The 18,729-nt window shown below is 46.0% G+C and overlaps 2 protein-coding genes across 14 annotated transcripts in view; both read right to left on the bottom strand.

Annotated features, from left to right (window-relative positions):
- Positions 1–6,364, bottom strand: part of TLK2 (tousled like kinase 2) — a 54,462-nt gene extending 48,098 nt beyond the window's left edge. For 2 of the 8 annotated variants that reach the window (XM_073326023.2, XM_073326024.2), the window contains exon 1: positions 3,770–4,425. In XM_073326023.2, coding sequence (XP_073182124.1) covers positions 3,770–4,009 — 240 coding nt within the window. In that variant the 5' untranslated portion in view covers positions 4,010–4,425. Of the gene's footprint in view, positions 1–3,769; positions 4,426–5,832 lie in introns of those variants that run through there. The other 6 variants (XM_073326027.2, XM_073326030.2, XM_073326031.2 and 3 more) reach the window with 5 other exon arrangements.
- Positions 6,365–7,987: 1,623 nt separating this feature from the next.
- METTL2A (methyltransferase 2A, tRNA N3-cytidine) overlaps positions 7,988–18,729 on the bottom strand; it is a 38,165-nt gene continuing 27,423 nt past the window's right edge. For 3 of the 6 annotated variants that reach the window (XM_078850779.1, XM_078850780.1, XM_078850781.1), the window contains one exon: positions 11,603–12,229. Coding sequence is in view for 2 of the 6 variants with exons in the window: in XM_078850781.1 (XP_078706907.1) it covers positions 12,183–12,229 (47 nt within the window). In the remaining 4 variants the exon portion in view is untranslated. Of the gene's footprint in view, positions 8,641–9,859; positions 10,444–11,602; positions 12,230–16,348; positions 16,694–18,729 lie in introns of those variants that run through there. The other 3 variants (XR_013635090.1, XR_013635091.1, XM_073326036.2) reach the window with 3 other exon arrangements.

The raw sequence follows: 18,729 nt of genomic DNA, 5'->3' as shown, positions 1-18,729 counted from the left end.
TTTATTTCAAATCCATCCAAATAATTATCAAGTTTTCAGGATAAAAAGGAGACAAAGTACCCTAGGCACTTCCTTTGCTAGCCGATGAATCCATTTATATAACTCAGAACTCCTACTCTATGAATGTTTGCATTAATTACATGGTAAATAACTTTTTGGGATAGCATTATTTCCCTCTGAGGACAAAATGCAGCCATTCAACTTTCAGTCCTCTACTTGGTAACTTTGCAACTAAAACTGAGAGGTCTAGTTGCTAAGCTTATTTTGGTGATAAAGAAAACGCAATTCTGGATAGACACAGGGTTCACAAAGCAAAAACAGGTTGAAAAATATTTTTGTTTTTATGGAAACAATATACTTTTTTTTTTATCTAGATATCCTGCAACACAAACACTATTCAGGCTGTATTTGTTTCCATGTCCCTCTTTATTGTATCCTACATGCAAATTCACAGACAGTAGTGACAGACAGAGACCAATGCTTCTTGAATTCTAGTGTACACATTTGGACCTAGATAATTACTATAGCCAAATAAAGAGGGTCAGTGCTGTCTTGAAGTATTGCAGTTTTTAAATTTAGAATTTTTTTTTCTCCTAACGGTGAGTGAATCAGCACAGCTGCAACATAGCAAACCGGGACACGTTTAACTTGTGGACATTGGTTCCCAATAGCAGGCTGGTGGATGATGGGTATGTTACAGTAATGATCCGTCCTGATTTAGTCTGAATGATGAAGGCAGGAGTGTATGTTCACTTTCCCACCCCCAACTAGCTATCCCTCTTCATATCTCGTACAAATACCTTGAAATGGTGCAAATCCTTTGGAACCATCCCACTTTGCATCTTACCAACAGTGAGATAAAGGAAGGTAATGCAGAAGAGAAGACACACAACTAAATGTTATCCACAGGAATTCAAACTACGGCTTGTCTTCAACACTGACTGACCCGAAGTGGAAAACAGAGGTTTAGTTAGAAGTATGCCTCACAATTGAACTTTACTGTTCATTTGCTAAATGAAACCTAAGCTATGTGAGCTATTAAATAAGTAACTAAATACCAGCTCACGTCAGGAATTCAGAAAGCAAGACCTTCCTGAATCAACATAGGCATGAATTTGGTAAAGGAAAACATTTAAACTGTATAGCAATGCTAGGTGTCCAACAAGTCACCATTGCTTTGAAGATGTCTAGCTACATGGTTGTTTCACGTAGATGGAGTTCCATCAACTGCCTAGAAACACTGCTTTCTTGCACCTGTGATTTCAGTTATTTCAAGAGTTTCTAAAAAGGCATGTTCTTTAATTTCCGAGGCTGAGGAAATTCAGTGCAAGTCCACACTGGTTTTCAGGTAGAAACACTCTTACAAACAGTGTTATTTCCCCTTTGCATTTTTGCAAGTGAAGTAAAAAAACCTATATATGCTGTAATTATTAGTAAGAATACAAACTAGCATTTGTTTATTTTGCACAGGCCTGATTTGTGCTTTATATTTATGAATAAATACCAAGCAATAAGCCAAATTAATAAAAGGCAGGAAATTCAATGTTACAGCTGCCTGGCCTACTCACCCAATAGGAAAGCATCTGAGACTACATTTACTTTCTTCTTTTTATGCAACAAACAGCAATAGAATACCTTCCATCCCAAGAGGCCGGTGCCAATCCCACTAGATGGCACTAACTCATTTGAAGTGGCTTTCCTTCCACACCCAACTGGAGAGAGCGAAAATCTTCCTTAAGTCTATTAAAAACCATATCATGGGTTTCCAAACATGCTCACTTTGAAACACTGAGATATAGATGCCAGTGCCAAGTGTGACGGGCATAGATTTTGAAAAAGCATGGACCCAGTGCGGCATATAGTATCTGGGATTAACATTACACCCACAGATTGTGGTACTGTACATATTTTATACTAGACAAAGTTACTACTGTACATTCTGCCTCTGCTGTGAAGCCTGAGAAATAATGAGAAATTCCTGTTCTCTTTAGAAAAAAGAAAAAGGAGTACTTGTGGCACCTTAGAGACTAACATTTATTTGAGCATGAGCTTTCGTGAGCTACAGCTCACTTCATCACGAAAGCTTATGCTCAAATAAATTTGTTAGTCTCTAAGGTGCCACAAGTCCTCCTTTTCTTTTTGCAAATACAGACTAACACGGCTGCTACTCTGAAACCTGTTCTCTTTAGAGAGATCATCAACTTATGGTTCAATGGCATGAGAATTAGCAAGGTAGCTTTCAATATTAACCTGAACAGTGGAAGGGCATTTTTCTCCTAATGTATAGTTTCCTAGATCTCCTTAAAATTATCTCTTTGTAAGAAGCGGCTTCCTAAGTTAACACTCTCCTCAAAGTATTTAGGCACTATAGAATATAAAAAGACTGGGATCCTGCCCTCAAGAAGCCTACAATCTAAGGGTATGTCTATACTAGAAATTTGCACTGCTTTAACTATATTTGTATACTTGTATAGTTAAAGAGGTCCAACACCACCACCACCGCTCAAGCATGGGCACAATATATCAGTATAGCTCACCCCATGCAAGAAGGGGAATAACCATACCAGTACAAGTCATCTTCATACCAGAAAAACTGCATCCCATTAGGGTTTTTACTTATATTACTATTTCAGTTTTTAAAAAAAAAAAAGTCACATACCTAACTGAAAGTAAAACTTAAGTTTGGACCAGGCCTTAGTAAGCTTCTTTTAAGTTGCAAACTGTTTACTTACTGATCTGTTTCCAGGGCTTCATAATACAACTGCTGCATAAATTAGTTCAGAAACAAAATATAAACTTGGATAGCACCATTCCAAGCTTTGATGTATTTATTTTGTACTTTTCATAAGAGAAAGGTAAATGAGCTACTGAGTTCCCTCTTCCCAATATGATTCTAACAGGTGGCTAAACCTTTTATAGCAACAGGTTATCTGGTTATATTTCCTTTCTAGCTTGATACGGTCTGAAACTCAGTGTGTTTAAAGTGTGCAAACTGGAATGTTATCACTGTTCCACTGTCATCTTAAGAACTAGAATGGTGGGAGAAATGAAGAGACAATACTACAGGAGCTAAAACACTATACACACAAACATATGGAGATCAAACCCAAGAGTAATATTTCCAACAAAAGGATGAGAGTTACACAACTTATTACTGAATGCCTGACTCAAGAAATGCATCTACTGATCAGGTACAAAGTCATACATTAAAAGAAGGGTAGGATTTTGCTAGCAGGTTGAAAACCCAAGAGTACGCAAGCTTACCTCTGAATAAGCAAATTTTAGTTGAATATAACTGAGCTCACATAAGTTCAGTGGTTCTCAAAGAAGAATTGAATTGCCTTAACCCTGGTTACACGTAAGTTCATCATAACTGTGTCCACCTAAGCTACTCATATTCGGTTCCCAAACAAGCCCTTGAGATAGGAAAGAGGTGAGCTACACTGCCTTCTGCAAAAGAAGTGATGATGCGGTGCATGGCCTTTGTTATACAGAAAAAAATTGAGCTAACCTTAAAAACTAACTCTTCATTACAAATCAAACTCACACACACTGTAGTGTCTATGCACACAGAGGCAAATGCCTCATACTATTTTTAGTATTGTACATTCCTCTTTACACACTCTTTAAAATAAGTTAGTGGACAAAACAAAACTAATAATGAACAACTTTCCCTTAGTGGAACAGCACTACTTATGTAAAAAAAAAAAATTGCGGTGTGCAAAATAGGTCAAGATTTGTGCCTGCTATCACAGGTACTTTTACTCACTTTGGCAACACCTACTCCAGTGAACCTGGCCTCCAACAGTTCCTGCCGTCGTGGGTCCAGGCTGTGCAACTCTTCCATCATTTCTGCTGCTATGAGAGAAAAATATGCCATATGACGCAATGCAAGGAAAAGGGAAAGAACGTATTTTCTGTGGCACTGATGATGCACAAAAATAGCTGTAGTACCATGTGACTGTATACAAATAATTTCTGTCATGCAATATAGATTTAAAATGGTCATGCAGTAAAATGGGTCTTGCCATCAAGTTGTTATTATTTTAATAAGGGCCTATTCTGGAGAGCTCCATCTTTTGACACTATTACCAGCTATTGGAAATTTCTTAATTTGAATAACCCCAGTTCTATTGCTAACAATGATTCCACCCTCTCCTATTGGGTAGATAGTTAAATTTGTTGCAGAGGAAACAGAGAAGAGGGAGAGTTCATGGCTGAAGTCTTTAGAGTTTTCTGACTACCGGAGGTAGTCACCCTTCACCCTAAGACACCCTTCACCCTCTGCAATTCTCTATTTCTGCCACTCCCTAAAGCACTAGACATCAAAAAAGCAAAAAGGTAGCTGTATGGCGTTTGGGGATAACAACCTCAGACACAAAAACCTGGGTTCTTCCAGGAAAGGGATGGGAGGGAGAGAAGGACACTTTTTTTTAAAACCTCTCCCTTTACTGGGCAATGTACCAGATACTTCTAGCACGCAAGTTCCTTCCATATAGCTGGATGCTTCTGGGTACTTCCAGGTGATCCATTAAAATTGGTGCCATTATATGAAAGGTTTAAAAAAACCACATCCTTGGGTAGTTTGGGTTAATTCCTGAAATGTACAATTTGAGAGTTAATTGGGGGGGAAAAAAGGGAGGAACTGCAGAATTTATTAGAACTGTGATTCACATCTTGCCAACTGCATTTTGAGCAAGTTGGTAAGTTCCAGAAATATCTGTTCTAGTTTCATTTCTCCGCATAAGCTAAAGACAGAAAAAAATGAGAGAATACAGATTTGCTGTATAAAGATCATATGCTCCACGGAAAGTTCTTGAAGGGCAGGAAGTGCCCTCTAGAAAAGCCACCATACAATTGTTCCTTCAATTTACTGTCCATTTTGTCCCCATAAATCTCATTTCCTCTAAATGCTGCAGATCTAAGTTCCAAGGCGCTGAGCAAATCCATGGGGGGGGGGGGGGGGGGAGAGAGACACAGCATTTTCCACACACACACTCAGACCCTGAACAAGGCATAAAACCCCCGAACAAATTGAGACGTCTGGTTAATCAAATCCTCTGGTCTGCATTTAAGGAAGCTGTCAGTGGTCTCTTTTCATTTGGAAATTAGAAAAGCTAGAGATGGGAGAAGTGGGATGACAGCGAAGCAAGCCCACAAAGATACAGATACTTCAGTCATCTGAAATAAGGGTGCAGAGTGGCCTGGGGACCGTCTGGACAGGGGGTCCCAGCCCTATAGTGCCCATGGGCTAGGACAGAGGGGTACTGAGTATTATAGAGGTTTGACACCATGGGTTTATCGGCCTCCCAGGGCTCGGGGATGCCCCTGGGGGAGAACTGCTGGCAGCCCAGACTCTCAGTGTTTCCCAGGAGCTGGGGGGCCCTGCCTGGCATTGGGGACCATGTTTTTACAAGGATGAGTTTAGCTTCCTCCCACCCCCAGATCCCAGCTGCTGCGGCGGCGGCTCCTACACCTCCCGGCCTCCCTCCCACCCCAGGCAGCTACCACCTCAACTGCCAGGCCGGGGATCCACAGGCCGGCCCCGGCCCCGGCCCGCCCTCGCCGGCCCCTTGGCCTGGCGCTTACCCCCGTCACCCCCGGGGCCGGGCCTGCGCTCCCCCATCCCAGCAGCGCCCTAGCAACCGCCAGGGCCCAGGCCGCTCCCCGCCCGCCTGCCCGGGACACAGGCCTCCGCCCGGCCGCCCTCAGGCCACGCTGACCCCGGTCCCCCGGGGCAGGGGCCGCGCCCCGGGGCCCCTCCAGCGGCGTCTCCCCGCCCCTCCTCCCCGGGGCTTAGCCCCCCGGGGCTTGGCCCCCCGCGGCTCTCACCTGGCGCTGCTCCCCCGCCGCTCCTCTCCCCTCCGGCCCGGCCCAGCAGCTCCCCGGGCCCCACTCGGATCCCGCCGCCGCCGGGGGCAGGAGGAGGGCGGGGGGAACCTGCTGCGGCCACCCGGGCGGGAGGGGGAGGCCTGGGGCGGCTCCGCGGCCTCTCCTGAGCCAGGCGCCCCGCCGCTGTGGGCAGCGGGCTCCACGCGAGCTCGGCGGCTCCGAGCGGGGAAGCGGGGCGAGCCCCTCGCCCGCGCCGGGGAGGCCGCGGATCCCCGGCCTCGCGTAGACTCCCCTCCCGGCTAAGGTGCGCGAAGACCGGGGAGGGGGGGCGGCGACGGTCTCAGAGGACAAAGGCCCCGGGGAAGGGGGGGCGGCTCCAATGAGCCGCAGGTGGGGGCACGAGAATCCGGGGCACCCCCCTCCCTGCACGGTCAGCCCGACTAGTCGGCGATTAGTGGGGGTGGGGCGGGTGTCGGTGCGGCCGGGTCCGCCCCCTGGTCCGACTCGGCCCGGCCCGATAGGGATCGATTGGTGCAAAGACACACTAGTGAAAGCGCGTGTTCTCTCGCGAGATTTGCACGGCTGGGGGGGGAGGGGAGGTCAGTGCCGGGAAGGGGGGAGGGGAGGTCAGTGCTGGGAGGGGCGAGTGCATGGGGTGGGGGGTGAATGCAGGAAGGGGAGGGGCTAATGGGGGCTGGGAGGGGCCGTGCATGGGGCTGAGAGGGGGTAGGAGTTCGTGCAGGTGGAGAGGAGTGTGCATGGGGGGCCAGGGCACCGGATAGGAGAAGTGGGGTCAAGTGTAGAGGGGAGGGGCTACATCATGGAGGAGGGGTTCGGTAGGGTGAGAGGTTAGTGCCTGCCCCAAGTGAAGGAGCTAGTGTCTGGGATGGGGGTCTCTGGATGCTGTGAGGAAGGGGACCCGCCTGCATGGGGAGTGTTGGGGCTGAGGGTCAGCAGAATTGGATTAGTGCAGAAGGGAGGGGATTGGTGGAGATTTACACCCACCCAGGGTGTTTCACCCTCCAATGAACTGCAAGACTGCTGCTGAGGGGCAAAGCAGGTGGCTGATATGCTTAACACTCAGGGGTAGGATGCTTTGCTCCCCCAGCCAAGAGGGGGCTTTCAATGAGCACTGGCAGCAACAGACCAGGCACAGAGGGAGGAGACAAGCTGATGCATAAGGATGATCAGCACGAATCCACTTTCCCTGCTTTCCTCTTGACTCCCTGTGGCGTGAAGGGAAAATTCCTCTCCATCTCCACCCAGAGGGAATTCCTCCCTCTTCCTGAGCAACAAGGGACCTTGTTTGCAAAGACAGTCTCCTCTTCCCCACGGAATGACTCCCTCCCGGTGAGGAGCAAAGGGGCCTGTCGGGAAGGGTTTATATACAGAACATCCCTAACCTCCCAATCATTGCGCCTCTGAGGAATTGAGAAAAAGACAGCAGAAAACAAGCATGCCCCCATCCCAAGGAGCCGTTTCTTAAATCTTTTTGACAAGCTTCTGATTAAATATGGGATATTGCACATAAAAAAGCAGACTGGGCAGTCGAAGAAAACAAAGTTACTTTATGTTAACTGTCGTCTTCCCTTGCGCTGTTAAAGCCAGGGGCTTGCTCTTGCAATTGCCTCTTGCTAAACGCCAACATTACAAGGACTAGGCTGGTTACTGTGGTGGGTTACCTCGTAGTTTGTTCTTATTCCCTTTTCTTCCAAATCCTGGGGGCATCATCAGAGAGAATGTAAAGTGCCACTGAAAGGCATAGCAACTCTCTGCTTTAAGGCTGAATCAGCTTTCTGAAAAGCAAACAAATTGGGGGGGGGGGGGAGGGTTTCAGAAAGGAAGTGGCCATGCCTGTCCAAGTGGAGGCAGGCGTGGATTAAGGACGGGAAAGGAAGTTGCTGGGGCTTTGGATACAAGATTTGCCTTCCAAAATCATAATGTAATGGAAAAGGTATTCTAGTCAGTATGTCTGCATGTCAAAGGAGAATCAGTCACTGAAATCAGACTTGTTTTACTGCAAATAGAGTAAAGAGAAATGTACAGTCAAACAGGAATCTCTGCCAGTTTGGCAAATCTGACGATATAGAGTAGGACTAAGGGCATGATAGATCCCATTTGAATGCACAAGAAAAGGCAGGGACCTGCAGCACTGTAAAGAAATTTCTAATATTTTATTTAAAAATGGTTAATTTAACAGAGGTTAAAATCGGTAAGTTGAGGAAGGGAGGGGGGAAACTTGCTCTGCAAATCACTTTGAAAATGTCTGGCTTTTCTCGTAAACTGCATTTCCTGTGCTTTAACCTATTTTGCAGCAGGAGATCCAATCTGAGGAAGTAGCAGCAAAATTTCACCTCCCACCAAGAGATGCACCATGGGGACATAAACAGTGACAGGGATCTCTAAAAACTATTTTGAAAGTTCTTTTCTAAAAAGAGACTTCTGTAGTACTTATGTTTCTCAAGGCATCCACATTATTGGAACTAATGACCACAGTTTAGTGACACTTGGAGTTAATATTCAGTTATATAAGTAAACTTCATTTGAAAAGTTAAAATCAGCAAGAGAGAATTGTATCAATAAGCAGGCCAACTCCAGCAGGATCCAATAACCTCTCTATAAAGCTATTTAGTTATACCAGCAGCCTTGAGTCATGTAGTGGGATGGATGTGGTCACTTCAGTATGGTTTTGCTCGTTCCTTTGATGAAATTTAGGATATTGCTCTTCTTCCACGTGCTGCTTTTCCTCAGTTATGGAGCCTCTTAGGGTTCAGTGTCTTCATATTGCTTGTTCAACATGTGGAGCCCCTGGGGGAAGAGTGAGGGATGCGACAAGCTGCACTTTCATTCTATACTAAGAGTACTTAGCTCTATGGGTGTGATCCACAAAGGTACTTAGTTCCATTAGGCACCACTGTGATCCACAAAACTCCTGCTTGGCTGTTGTCCTAAACCTGTAGGCGCCTCAACTCACTCAGCCCCTAAGTTTTTGCAGTAAAAGGAACCTAGGCGCTCATGTTTCTGGCTCTGGGCATGTGCACTCCTGCTTCACGCTAGTTGCCCAGACGGCTATCTCCTGCTTAAGCCCCAGTGCAATTCACAAAGCAGGGAAGATAGGCATTTTGCCATCTAAGTCATATGCAGGGACCCAATGTGGTAGGTGTGCCCAGAAGCTACCTCAGGTGAGCTCACACAAAACAAGAGGAAGGAGCTCCTTTCTAACCTTTAGCCTAGTGTACTCACCTTGTAGGTGGGAGACCCCTGGTTCAAGTCCTCGCTCCTCCTGAGAGGGAGAAGGAATTTGAACAGTCTGCAGACCCTCTCAGGTGAGTGCTCCAACTGCTACACTGTAGAGTCATTCTAACTATTTCTCAGCCCCAATTAATATTTAATTATTCAATTTTTCATTAAACGGGAACAATTTCAATAGGAAGAGGGATTGAGGAAGCCTCACATCAGCATATCTCATTGCCTGGCAGTTAGGGCATTCATCTGAGAAGTGGCAAAGCCCCGTTCAAATTCCTTCTCCCCCTCAAAAGAAAGGGGGGTACCCTAGCCACAGGCTAAGGGTTATAAGGCAAGGACTCCCTCCTAGTTTTGTATCTACCTCATGGCTTAGCACATCCCCTTCTGGTCAGCATCTCCCATTGGCTAGCTTAGGTATCTCCCTGTATAACATGCTGGCTTGTGGCTCACAGTCTAAGGGTATGTCTACACTACAAAATTAGGTCAATCTTGCAGAAGTCAATTTTTAGAAATCGATTTTATACAGTCAATTGCATATGTCCACACTAAGTGCATTAAGTCAGCACAGTGTGTCCATAGTACTGTGGCTACCGTCGACTTTTGGAGCGTTGCACTGTGGGTAGCTATCCCACAGTTACACTGCAGTCTCCGCTGCCCATTTGAATTCTGGGTAGAAATCCCAATGCCTGATGGAGCAAAAACATTGTCGCGGGTGGTTTTGGGTACATGTTGTCAGTTGCCCCTCCCTCCGTGAAAGCAACGGCAAACAATCGTTTCGCACCTTTTTTCTATGCAGATGCCATACTGCTGTCAGCAGAGAGTGCAGTAGGACTGCTAACCGTCGTCATCATTCACCGCTTCCGCTGCAACTCTGCTCTGCTGCTCTTGTCTCAATAGCGAATTTCTCCATGTTTTCTGTCATGTGTTCCCGGGTACTTGTGTTCTTCCTCAGGAAATGTGCGCGGTGCTAACCATTGTCCTCCACCGCTTCTGCTGCAACTCTGCTCTCCTGGTGCCATGAATCCACCTCACAGGTCCTCTCGTTGTTCTATATAAATATCTATTCTCGTGGCATCCATCGTCATCTACCGCTTCCACTGCAACTCTGCTCTCCTGCAAATGCCATACCACGGCAAGCGTGTAGCCCGCTCAGCTCACTGCTGCTGTTGTGAGCACTGCAAACACCTCACACATTATCTTGCAGTATGTGCAGAACCTGCAAAAGCAGGCAAGGAGGTGACGACAGTGCGATCACGATACTGATGAGGACATGGACACAGACTTCTCTCAAAGCATGGACCCTGGCAATTTGGACATCATAGTGGTAATTGGGCAGGTTCATGCCGTGGAACGCCGATTCTGGGCCTGGGAAACAAGCACAGACTGGTGGGACCACATAGTGTTGCAGGTCTGGGATGATTCCCAGTGGCTGCAAAACTTTCACATGTGTAAGGGCACTTTCATGGAACTTTGTGACTTGCTTTCCCCTGCCCTGAAGCACGAGAATACCAAGATGACAGCAGCCCTCACAGTTGATAAGCGAGTGGCGATAGCCCTCTGGAAGCTTGCAACGCCAGACAGCTACCAGTCAGTCGGGAATCAATTTGGAATGGGCAAATCTACTGTGGGGGCTGCTGTGATCTAAGTAGCCAACGCAATCACTGAGCTGCTGCTATCAAGGGTAGTGACTCTGGGAAATGTGCAGGTCATAGTGGATGGCTTTGCTTCAATGGAGTTCCCTAACTGTGGTGGGGCAATAGACGGAATGCATATCCCTCTCCTGGGACCAGACCACCTTGGCAGCCAGTACGTAAAGTGCAAGGGGTACTTTTCAATGGTACTGCAAGCACTGGTGGATCACAAGGGACGTTTCACCGACATCAACGTGGGATGGCCGGGAAAGGTGCATGACGCTCACATCTTCAGGAACTCTGGTCTGTTTGAACAGCTGCAGGGAGGGACTTACTTCCCAGACCAGAAAATTACCATTGGGGATGTTGAAAAGCCTATAGTTATCCTTGGGGACCCAGCCTACCCCTTCATGCCATGGCTCATGAAGCTATACACAGGTACCCTGGACAGTAGTAAGGAGAAGTTCAACTATAGGCTGAGCAAGTGCAGAATGGTGGTAGAATGTGCATTTGGACGTTTAAAAGCTCGCTTGCGCAGTTTACTGACCAGGTTAGACCTCAGTGAAACCAATATTCCCATTGTTATTGCTGCTTGCTGTGCACTCCACAATATCTGTGAGAGTAAGGGGGAGATGTTTATGGTGGGGTGGGAGGTTGAGGCAAATTGCCTGGCGGCCGATTACGCACAGCCAGACACCAGGGCAATTAGAAGAGCACAGCTGGGTGCCCTCCGCATCAGAGAACCTTTGAAAACCAGTTTAATGACTGGCCAGGCTACGGTATGACAGTTCTCTTTGTTTCTCCTTGATGAAAACCCGCCCCCTTGGTTGACTCTACTTCCCTGTAAGCCAACCGACCTCTCCCCTTTGATCACCACTTTCAGAGGCAATAATGTCATTATTGTTTCAAAATCATGCATTCTTTATTAATTCATCACACAAATAGGGGGAAAACTCGCAAGGTAACCCGGGAGAGATGGGAGAGGAGGGAAGCACCGGAGGGAAGTGGGGTGGTGGATGAGGGGAGGAGGGAAGGACAAGGTCACACTACAGTTCAAAACTTACTGAATGCCAGCCTTCTGCTGCTTGGGCAATCCTCTGGGGTGGAGTGGCGGGGTGGCCCTAGCCTCCCCGCCCCGCGTTGTCGGTCGTCTGGGTGAGGAGGACATGGAACTTAGGGAGGAGGGCAGGCAGTTATACAGGGGCTGCAGCGGCAGTCTGTACTCTTGCTGCCTTTTCTGCAGCTCCACCAGATGACTGAGCATGTCAGTTTGCTCCCCCATTAGACTCAGCATTGCATCCGCTCTCCTTTCATCGCGCTCCTCCCTCCTCTCATCGCGTTCATTTAACGCTTTCCTGGTCTCTGCCATTGTTTGCTTCCATGCATTCTGCTGAGCTCTTTCAGTGCGGGAGGACTGCATGAGCTCTGAGAACATTTAATCACGAGTGCGTTTTTTTCGCCTTCTAATCTGCGCTAGCCTCTGGGACGGAGATGATGGGGGAGCGTAGAAACATTTGGAGCTGCAGGAGGGAAAAAAAGGGAGAGTAGTATTTTAAAAGATACATTTTAGAGAATAAAGGGAAGACTATTTCACACTGAATCAAGCAATTCACATTACACAGCACATGTGCTTTTGGTACAAGGTCGCATTTTCCTTCTTTTTTGAGTGCCTGCCGGTTTGGTGTGAGACATCACACGTGCTCGGCTGGGCAACAGAATTCGGCTTGCAAGCAACCATGGTAAGGCAAAGGGTTTCAGCTTCTTCAGCCTTCGTAACACAGGGGAACAGTTTCAAACAGCAGCGCCCTCCTTTCCCATACCAAGCAAAGCCCATTGGGTTGGCCATTTAAAAGGAGGGACTGTGGCTTTAGGGTGAATGTGCAGCACAACCCCTCCCTCCCAATTCTCTGGGATGATTGCTTCACCACCACCCCCCACACACACCGCTTGGCTAGTATCAGGGAAGATCCCTGTCAGCCAAATGCGAACAGCTCAGCATGAACGGGTCTCCCCTCACCGTGTGGCTAACAGTGGGGATGATTTCTTTTCAGCCAAAGGCAAACAGTCCAGCAGGAACAGGCACCTCAATGTCCCCTTAAACAAATTTCCCATATTTGAACCAGGTGACCATGAATGATATCACTCTCCTGAGGCTAACACAAAGAGATAAAGAACAGATGTTGCTTGAATGCCACCAAAGCCTGGGCCCTTCGCTGCAATGCTTTGTTCTGCAATGATTCCAGACTACTTGCTACTGGCTTGGCATGGTAAAAGTGTCCTACCATGGAGGATGGAATAAAGCTGACCTCCCCAGAAACCTTCTGCAAAGGCTTTTAGAGTCCCTGTAGGATTTCCGCTCCATCCTCAGACATGTTAACAGACTTTTCCAGTAGCTATACTGGCCACAAATGCATCCCAAGTCTTCAGGGAAAATTAATTATTAAACACGCTTGCTTTTAAACCCTGTATTATATTTACAAAGGTACACTCACCAGAGGTCCCTTCTCTGGCTTCATGGTCCGGGAGCCCGCCTTGGGAGGGTTAGGAGGGTATTGGCTCCAGGGTGATGAACAGTTCCTGGCTGCCGGGTAGAAGGGATTCTCGGCTTGTCTGCTGTGTGCTATCCTCAACCTCAACCTCCTCCTCCTCATCCACAAAATCCTCATCCCTGTTGCGTGAGACTCCCCCTTGCAGGTGTCCACGGACAGTGATGGGGTAGTGGTAGGGGCGCTCATCATAGAAGCGGCATGTATGAGGCTCTGACCTGGAGCAACCGTCTGCATCCTTTATTTTTTGGTAGGCTTGCCTCAGCTCCTTAACTTTCATGCGGCACTGCTGTGTGTCCCTGTTGTAGCCTGTGTCCATCATGCCCTTGGAGATTTTGGCAAATATATTGGCATTTTCTCTTTTGGAACAGAGTTCTGCCTGCACAGATTCTTCTCCCCATACAGCGATCAGATCCAGTATCTCCCTTTCGGTCCATGCTGGACCTCTTTTGTGATTCTGGGACTCCATGGTCACCTGTGCTGATGAGCTCTGCATGATCACCTGTGCTGATCAGCTCGCCACGCTGGCCAAACAGGAAATGAAATTCAAAAGTTCCCGGGGCTTTTCCTGTCTACCTGGCCAGTGCATCTGAGTTGAGAGTGCTGTCCAGAGTGGTCATAATGGAGCACTCTGGGATAGCTCCCGGAGGCCAATACCGTCTAATTGCATCCACACTACCCCAAATTTGACCCAGCGAGGTCGATTTTAGCTCAACTCCCCTCACCAGGGAGGAGTACAGAAATTGATTTTACAAAACAGGCTTGGTCATGTGGACAGGTGCAGGGTTAAATCGACCTAACGGTGCTAAATTCGACCTAAACTCATAGTGTAGACCAGGGCTAAGATGCCTCTCTCTCCCCTTTCACTGTATAGGAGTCTGGGCACCTAACTCAGGCTCTGTGGATTGCAGGGCTGTTCCTATGATTTTCTAGGTGCCTAAAAGTTAGGCATGGCAATGCTCAGCATCACACTGTCTCAGTCCCTTTGCAGATCTGGGCCCAACTCTCTGTTTCATGGAGGCCAGCAACTGCCCTGCTCTTCTAGCAGGGTTCAGAACCAGCTTACCAAGGAACGTGGTCCATACTCCATCCGTTGGATTCTTTAAACCCAGTCTGGATATTTTTCTAAAAGATTATGCTGTAGATCAACCACAAGTTACTGGGCTCAGAGCAGGCACCGAGTGAAATTCTGTGGCCTGTGTTATGCACAAGGCCAGACAAGATGAATAGGTGGTGAGCTGTGATTACCACCCAATTGACTAAGAATTGCACACATCCTATTCTTGTGATTGTATGTCCCCACACTCTCTATCCCCACTTACCTGTTCATCTCATCTGCTAATGTCTTGTCTGTTAGACTGGAGCAAGATGAAACTCTTTGGGAAAAGGGATTGTCCTTTTCTGTGTGTTTGTACAGCACCTGGCACAATTGGGCCACAACCATCCTTTCCTGGCCACAAGATTTCATCTTTTCCTTCTCTGATGCAGATGAAACCATGGCTATCCATGTCTTCGCCAACTCCAGACTAGTCCATAGCAGCACACTCTAGTTGGGGGCTTCTCTTGCAGGACACACGGAAGCTTTAGCTAGTGCAGAATGAAAAGGAGTACTTGTGGCACCTTAGAGACTAAAATTTAAAATTGGTTAGTCTCTAAGGTGCCACAAGTACTCCTTTTCTTTTTGCGAATACAGACTAACACGGCTGCTACTCTGAAACTAGTGCAGAATAAGGCATGACACATTTTAGATAGGGTGGATGGATAAATGCATACGACACCCATGGTTCTTGCTCTGCACTGACTCCGAAACACTTACAAGTGTAATTCAGGCTGTTGATTACTATCTGTAAAACCCTCAGTGCTCTGACACTAAGGAATTTTACATCAGAATTCCCACCCATACAGCTGAAGTAGGTAGCTCAGATGGGAATTTTTTGAATACAATTATCTAATGTGGACACAGCCTACATCTCAGTTATATCAGACACCCTCTCTCTACACTTCATCACAGCACTTGCCTTCAGTATAATGCTTCACCAGTGCTACTCATCCCAGTGGTCATTTGCTTGTATGTGATAACCCCACCCTCCATCCTTGCTCTGTTTAGGTGTTAGAGTTTCTGCCTTAGAAAGCTTACAACTTCACTCTGTATCTTAGTACATCACTCTGCCCACCCATCCTGTTTGGGCCTTTCAGGTGCTACTGTAAAATAAACGTTTAATAAGACTGTGGGTCCTAGGGTAAGACCTTGTGGTAGCAGGTGCCTGAACATTCTCACTGATGGGCAATCCGCAATGGCATTTGCTGCTGCTGGAAAACTGCCAGCTCTGGACTGAGCGTAGAGCTGGTGGGGAATTTTTTAACAAAACTTTTTTTTTTTTAAATCAGAAATCCAATTAATCAACACCAAACTTTTTTTTGGGGAAAGGGCTGGTTTCAACAGATTTCTTAAACTAAAAATTTTATTTTGGAAAAATCTGTCAAAATTGTTGCCTTTTGACTTTTTTAAATGAAAATTTTCAGTTTTCTGGTTCTAAAGGACTTTTTGTTTAGAATTAAGCTAAAATTAGTAGAAAGTAAAAAAAATGGTAAAAACGGTTGAAATCGAAATGAAATGTTTCAAAATGATCAAAACAAAAATATTCTGATGGACCCAAACTGATTTTTTTTTCCAGATTTTCAGCTGGCAACAAGTTTTGAGATTTCAGCTTTTCATCTGGATTTGGGATGGGAAAATGTTTTGAGATCTCAAACGGTTTTACAGGACAGGAAAACTGTTTCCCATCCAGCTCCTAACTGCATGTGAGGCAAAACTCAACTTTTTGTTTTTAACGAACTGTAGAGGTTGGCTAGTCCCCCAGTTCTGGTCTTTATAAAGAAGCTGGTTTTGATGGTTTGGGGGAAGGTGGACAAGAACTGAGTTGTGAGAGAGAGACAGAATATATACTCCTTAATTTGGATAAATGTATTTTCTTGATGATGTAAAGGCTGGATAGTATAGCAATAGGAAATTTATCAATGTGTGTAATAACTACATGTCCTCACTCAAGAGGATAAGTAAGCCCTTCTACACCATCTTTTTCTCTGCCAGAATCCTCTCTTTTGCAGCATCCATCTCTCCAGATGATCTCTTCCAAATATTGCTCTTGCCTCCTTTTGATCTTCCCCAATGGCAATCACTGTATTCTTCGATGAGCCTTCTGTGACATCAGTACTATTCTTTATATATGGCACTTGTTACATGTTTCAGAAGAACCGTCCATCTGTCTGCTCGCTTTGATGGTCCATCCTTCAGAGCCATATCCCTCTCCTTGAGTTTGGCTTAGTAGGCACTCATGGAGTCCTCCCCAAATACTTTTCCATTCATGCATTTTGAACATGAAGCAATAGGATTAGCCATAGGGTAGATTTCAGAGTAGCAGCCGTGTTAGTCTGTGTCTGCAAAAAGAACAGGAGTACTTGTGGCACCTTAGAGACTAACAAATTTATTTGAGCATAAGCTTTCATGGGCTACAGCCCACTTCATCCGATGCATGCAGTGGAAAATACAGTCGGATGATTTTATATACACAGGGAACATGAAACAATGGGTGTTACCATACACACTGTAACGAGAGTGATCAGGTAAGGTGAGCTATTACCAAAAAGGAGAGAAAAAAAACCTTTTGTAGTGATAATCAAGGTGGGCCATTTCCAGCAGTTGACAAGAACGTGTGAGGAACAGTAGGGGGGAAAAATAAACATGGGGAAATAGTTTTACTTTGTGTAATGACACATCCACTCCCAGTCTTTATTCAAGCCTAATTTAATGACGTCCGGTTTGCAAATTAATTCCAATTCAGCAGTCTCTCGTTGGAGACTTTTTACCTCAAGGTCACAGCTTTGAATCCAACCTAGGTTAATGGCAACCAAAATTTGTTAAAACGTGATGGCTGTGTGGAGGTCCATGTGAAATGCGTTTGTTGGCTCACATCATACTGCCAACTGAAAGTGGTCAAAAATCATGAGTCAGGCTGTCAGAAATCATGAGATTAAATAATAAAATAATAATAATACATTTTGAATTCTTTTTCTTCTGTTTATGAGCTCTTCAGAGGCACTCACTTCATTTTTTTCAATCCTTTCTCCACAACCATGAGGTCTAGAAACTTACTTTTTTAACAAAAAACACAGATTTTTCCAGTAATAATATGATTCCAGCAGCTGGGCTTTTGAGTATTGCAAAACTCATGATTAAATTGTGAGATTTGGCAACACTGCTCTCAGTGTAGAGCCTAGTGGGAAAATGGCCAAATCACAAAAAAACAAAGAAAAAATCCCAGTACCACAATTGGCACTAAGTAGCACTCTTTCAGGGTGTCTCAGGAGACTAGATAGGTTACAGAAACTAAATTCACCTGACTCCCCTACGAGGGATTCCCCAGTTCAGAACCAAGGCCCATCAGTGGGACAGTGTAGGAGACATTTTTATGCTGCTACCCATATTATGCCTGGCCTGTGGATAAAGAGAAGACTTCTGCCTCTGGACTATGAGTCCAGCACATGATTCACAAAAAAATAATATGCCACCACCTGACTTCCTCCAGAGGCCACTGAGAGAGCGTCTACCCTCATACACAATGGAGATTCTTAATTATGTTGTTCCCTCCCCTTCACCTGTTTACACAGACACGGACATACAGCTCCAGTTACCCAATGTACAGTCACTAAACTTTTCTCTGATCCAAGCAAGCACTTGTTCTACCAGGATGGCAGAGACAAGGGATATGAACATAACATGGTGACTGCATCTTCTTTCCATTTACTCATCTGCACAGACATTTAAAGTGATCTAATTGCCCTTTATGTGAAAGAAAGCCTCTCATTCAATATTAGGTTCCCAGACCACCCAAGAGGATATTATTCTCTCCAGAGCCAGTGTGTGACCTTGGGCAAATCACTTAACATCTCTGTGCCTAAATTCCCTCATCTGTGAAACGGGTATAATACCCTACTACGTTACAGGGTGTGGGAAGGCTAAAATAAACAAACTGCTTTTTATGTTCTTAGACCTTTGGGCAGAAGCTACTGTGTATGTGGGAAGTTAAATCATCATATTGTAAAGCTGGGGTTCCTGCATGTGTGGGTGGATGTGTTTATAAAGACTTATTTAGGTAGCAAAGAAGTCAAGTACTCAAAAGCTAGGAATTACCAGATCTACAGTTGCCCATGCAACCTTAATCTACCCCTTTGTGCATCCATCCTATGCACTGAATGAGGCAGGGGTTCTGTGGAAAAATAGCAAGTGATCATGTAATTAAAGACTGTATCATGATGCACACACCCATGTGCTGCCCCTCGAGAGAGAGGGGCCTGGCTGCTGTTGTCTTGTGCTGGATCCATGGGCTGTTGGGAGAGTCTGGCCCAGTTCTTTCTCCCTCTGTCCAAGAATTGGGGGAGTTCCAGCCCCATATGATGCCCCTGGGGGCAGGTTA

Source organism: Lepidochelys kempii, chromosome 27, assembly GCF_965140285.1.
Source record: "Lepidochelys kempii isolate rLepKem1 chromosome 27, rLepKem1.hap1, whole genome shotgun sequence".
NCBI lineage: Eukaryota > Metazoa > Chordata > Testudines > Cheloniidae > Lepidochelys > Lepidochelys kempii.
This window is presented reverse-complemented; position numbering and strand designations above follow the sequence as displayed.